Source organism: Manacus vitellinus, unplaced genomic scaffold (assembly GCF_001715985.3).
Source record: "Manacus vitellinus isolate BGI_N305 unplaced genomic scaffold, ASM171598v3 scaffold_27_pilon, whole genome shotgun sequence".
In the NCBI taxonomy this organism is placed as follows: domain Eukaryota; kingdom Metazoa; phylum Chordata; class Aves; order Passeriformes; family Pipridae; genus Manacus; species Manacus vitellinus.
In genome coordinates this window covers 9,658,383-9,663,272 of record NW_021940039.1, presented here as the reverse complement: position 1 = coordinate 9,663,272, position 4,890 = coordinate 9,658,383, and the positions used below count along the sequence as shown (strand labels likewise).

At 55.3% G+C, this 4,890-nt stretch overlaps 1 protein-coding gene across 1 annotated transcript in view; it reads left to right on the top strand.

The window, feature by feature from the left end:
* The window catches only part of ARRDC1 (arrestin domain containing 1), a 23,324-nt gene that overhangs the window by 517 nt on the left and 17,917 nt on the right, over positions 1-4,890 (top strand). Inside the window, exon 2 of the mRNA XM_029960602.1 lies at positions 2,249-2,359. Within this exon, the coding sequence (XP_029816462.1) occupies positions 2,249-2,359 (111 nt within the window). The remainder of the gene's footprint in view (positions 1-2,248; positions 2,360-4,890) is intronic.

The following is a 4,890-nucleotide window of genomic DNA, read 5'->3' as shown; positions in this document are numbered from 1 at the left end:
CTGCCAGAGCTCCAGGAGGGTTTGGATGATCCTCTGGGGCACAGGGTGTGACCCTTGGAGATGGGCCTGTGCAGGGCTGAGGGTTGGACTTGATGATCCTTGTGGGTCCCCTCCAACTGAGCAGATTCTTTGACTGCTGATGCTGAGACCCCTCCTTGGTTTTGGCTTTGCCATCTTGCAAAAGAGAGAGTTGGATGTCACCTGGAGGTGTGCCAGGGGTCTGCTGTGATGGTTCACCTTGTGAGGGCTCAGCCCAGGTGTGCTGTGGGGTGGGCAGCTCCTGTTCTTGCCCTGCCTTGGAAATGCCAGCGCACATCAGGGACACGAACAAGTGAGAGATGTCAGCCTTGGTGCTGTGTTTGTGTTTGGTTAATGAGAGTTGGCATCTGGAGCTGCTTATCCTTTGTCCTTGAGTACAGAACAACACTTGGACCACAACGGGCTCTTCCTCTCACTCGTGATCAGCTGTGAGGGTCTGGCAGGAGGTGTGTGGGGGGGGAGGCTGTTCTTCCTTGTGGGGTTAGAGACTTTAAGCCCTGAGGAGCTCATTCCACCTGACTGCACGTAGCAAAGCACCCTCCTTTACCAGGGCTTGGGTAAGAACTCGGCATTCCCCCTGCAGAGAGGGCTGGATTTGGGGTTCCTTCCACACTGTCCTGCATGGAAGACAAGGTCACAGTGGCCAGGCAGGTGCTCTGGAGAGCTGTTTGAGGTGGTTGCAAGCAGCATCACTTGGTGTTTGGGTAGGTGGGTGGAGGTGGTGGTATTGGCAGGGCTGAGAATGCTTGTGGAGGGGATGGGGAGAGCTCTTAATCCAAGGCAAACTGGCCACCTGCTTCCCAGGGAGATACTTCCCGTGGCTGTGGCCTGATTACGGGGAGCAGATGGGTGAGATGGGCACGGGGTCTGTCGGGTGGTTCCTGCCACCTTCCTGCCAGCAGAACTGTGCACATGGCAAATGGGGTGAGGCAGTTCTGTGGGTCCATTAAATCTCTTGCAAAGCCTGGTGGGATTTGGGATGGGAGACAGCCCTGGGGACTGTTTGTGCCACTGTAGGTGTGCCTGTGTCCTCCCTGCGTGGAGGCTGCACTGCAGATCTTCTCCTGCTGTGCAGCATGGCCAGTCTGTCACGTTTGTCTGTCTCTGTGGTCCGGTGTCGACATCAGAGTTTAATTTCAACCTGCTGAGTATTGGCCAAGACTAACTGAAAATGTCTGTGGGGAGCTGCTCTGAGAGCCACATGGCTCCTCTGAGCCAGGCTGCGGGCTGAGCTCAGGGGTGACTTTCTCCAGGCGAGGCACGAACAGAGCTCAAATTACTGTCCTTGCTTTTGGAGGGTCAGATGGCATCTCTGGTGCCTCCAGACTGTGCTGTGTGGCTTTGCTGAGCCCTGTGTCTCCAGCAGAGGAGGAACCCACTCGCCTGGGAGTGGTGTCTGGCTGCTGGGAAGCACCCTACATATCAACATTTTGGAGGTCCTGATGCAGGACAGGTGTTAATGAGCAAAGTGCTTTCACTGCAATCCTTTGAAGCTGAGGCTGACTCTGGGACTTGGGAGCAGGCTCCCAGGGGTGGAGATGTCCTCTGAGGTTGGCAGGGCTGTGAACTCAAGCAGCAAAGAACTTGTTCACACTGCACTAGGGGGTTCAGCTTTCTGCTGCTGCTTCAGACAGGGCTGTACACCTTGTTTAGCTGGCTAATGGGCTTGTGCAGAACATGTCTCTGCTCCCAGGGACAGTGGGACATCAGGCTCCTCGTGGGCTGGGAGGCAGCAGAGCTGTCTGCTGCTCATCCCTGTCTGGACAGGGACACCTAAGTGTATAGGAGAGCACCAAGGTTAAGAAACAGCCTCTGCCACCGAGGTCTCTCTGTCAGCCAGAGTGCCAAGGCTGTTCTGTGAATCAGGAGGGGAAACTGCTGCTTTTGGGGGAAAACTAGAGAGAGGTTCACCTCTCAGAGAGCTGGAATCACTGCTGGTAAGGGCTTCCACAGTGCAAGGAAGCCAGCATGAGGACTTCAAAGGTGATAATGTCTGGGAATAGCACCGGGGTAGCAGGGAGTGCTCAGCAGTGCTGGGAGTAGGGGGAAAACATGATTTTGAAATGAAAGCTGACCTGATTCTGCTGCTCCATTTCCGCACCCTGTGTGTGTTTTCACGAGGCACTGCTCCTGTGCAGTACCTGAAGCAGGTCTGAACCTGAGGTTTTTGCTTTCTCCCAGTGCTTACGTGTGTGCTGTCTCTCCACAGCCATCAAGGTGAGCTGCATTGGGTCCTGTGGGGTGTCCAACAAGATCAACGACACAGCCTGGACCGTGGAGGAGCAGTACTTCAACAGCACCCTGTCCCTGGCAGACAAAGGTATGGGCCACAGAGACCTGGGGGAGATCTGCACTTCTGGGATGGTTTGCAGAGATGGATCACCCAGACCTCAGCACCCTCTCCACGTGAGATACCCCTTCACAGGCTGCCTTGGCCTGTGCACAGGGGATGGGAGCCAATATTAGAGACTACAAGAGCTTAGTAGGAGCTGTGCAGAGGAGCATCCTGAGTAGCTGCAGAACTTGGCAGGCACCCTGCACACCCTGCTGGCATCCTCTGGCCCTGGTCTGCCTGAAGCAGAGCTGTCAGCAGTGACTGCTCTGCTGTCTCAAGGCCCTGTGGGTTCACTCTGCCCCACTTCCTGCTTGTGTTGACTATGGTGGTCACAAAACTCTTCTCAAAGCTGGCCAGAGGAAACCAGGAGTAGTTTGAAGGGGATTTGGAGGTGTCACTTGTGCTCCAAGAGAAGCACTGGGAGCGTGGCAGGACCAGCCTGGGACAGTTACCTCTGCATCACCCACAAGTGAGATGCCCAGAGATGGTGACAGGGTTGTATTATCTATGGGGTAAAGTGACACCAGCAGCCTCTGGGGGGATCTGGGCCCGAATGAATGCTGTCTTTCTGCTGTTAAATAGGTCAGCCTTACCACAAATAATTCATGCTGTGCCCTGGCTCCTGTTGAAATCAAGCAGTGCCAGTATTCACCTGCTGAAGGCAGTGGTTGTAACAGTAACATGGCAAAAGCCTGGGATAGCAGGAGCTCAGCCCTCTGATACTGTTTTATCTAATAACAGGAAATGGGTTAAAACTGAAGTGGCAGTTTCTGCTAGCTCAGCAATTTTGCAAGCAGAGCTTTTAGCATGGAGGGGAGACTGACCTCATCCCCACAGCAACTGGAGAGAGTGCTGCGTGCTCCAGGTCCCTGGGAAGGGAGACAGCTGGCTGGCTCACCTCTTGGCTCATGGCCTGGGGGCTGCAGGGGGAGGTAAACTGTCTGGGAGGGCAGTGGGAGACATTCCTGCCTGATTGTGGATACAGGGCTGAGCACAGAGCCTGGCTATGAATGTCAGGGTGACAAAATCCCTTTATGAGGTGCTGCAGACCACTGAGTTTAGATGAGGTGGGGGCTGGAGCCTGCAAATGAGTCTGGACTCGTGGAAAGGTTTAAACCTACAGCTGAAAAACGCACCTTTTGTTTCTAGTATTTAGTGATTCAAGGGAGAGCTGTGATCTTGTGGTCGGTTCTGTCCTGGTAAAGCTGAGCAGTGGCACAAGCCAGGCTGGAGTGGGAAGAGGCAGATGTGCTGTTCGTTGGGTTTGCAACCTCTGGGAGACTTCAGTGGTTGCTTTGGCAGTCAGTTCTTGTGAGGCTGCCCTTGGGAGCCGTCCCCTTGACAACTAGGACCAGTGTGGGCTGGGAAGGATGGAAGGAAGATGCATTGATGACTATGCATTTTCATGGCTCTGAAGTGTCAACTTGGAAGGCCTGAATTCCAAAGACAGCCAAAATTTGGTGTTCCCAGTTCTTAAACTGTTCATGGAAAACCCTAGTCTTTTGGCTCTTGCTTTGTCTGGGACCCAGACCCTTGTGTGCTGCCCAGTGCAGTGCTGCTGTCTGTCACCTGCTGGTGTCACAGACTCTGCCAGCTTGGGTGGCAGGGCTGGGCTGCTGGCAGTGCCTGACTTGTCTGAGGTGCAATGAACTGAAGGGGAAATCTGAGCCTGCTCAGAAGCTGAGGTGTGCTGTGGTGTCATTGCTGTCCTGCCTTGCAGAGCTGCAGTGTGATCATGGGCAAAGCCTGGCCCCAGTACCAGCAGTTGGTCTGGAACAGCCTGCTGGGTACTCGCAGTCACTGACCTCTGCCCTTCAGCTTTTTGTGTCCCACTGGACACAACTGCTGGATGGGATGAGGATGGGAGGGGGTGGTGTTGGCCCTGCCTTTGGCCCCGAGTCCACCAGCAGGGATGACTTTGAAGCTGCCCCTGGCAGTTGCTGTGCTGGCTCCTGTGGATGTGGGAACAAAAGCCCTGGGGGCTGGCACAGCTCCAGCCTGCGGCACAGGGACAGAGATAACCCTGCTGTCACAGCCCTCACCGTGACATTGATGCGTGTCTGGGCTGGCACAGCAGAGGGAAGCTGGGCTGCTGCTCCGTGTCCCTGCCTCTGTGTGTGCCTGTCTGTCTGTCCGTGTCCTCCTGGCAGTGGGGCAGTGGCAGGGGTTTGCTGGGGGATCCTCGGTGCTGACTCAGCCATGGTGTTTTTAGTCTTTCCAGGAATAGCTCCCAGCTGTCCTGGCCTTTCCTGAAGAGAGCACAAAGGAGCTTCAGGCAGATAGAATGTCCCTCATGGGTGTTCCCTGGGGGGCTCCTTGCAGGGCTGACCCCTGGCTGGGAGGGGAAACTGAGGCAGGCTGGACTCCTGGCACTTGGCATGGTGAGCTTGCTGGTGGATGATGGCAGGTGCCAGGGTGTGGGTGAGTTAAGGGAGCTGGAAACGTTTCCAAGGAGACTCCCAAAGGAGCTGGCCCACACTGCCAGCACACGACTTTTTCCCTGGTCAGGATCTACA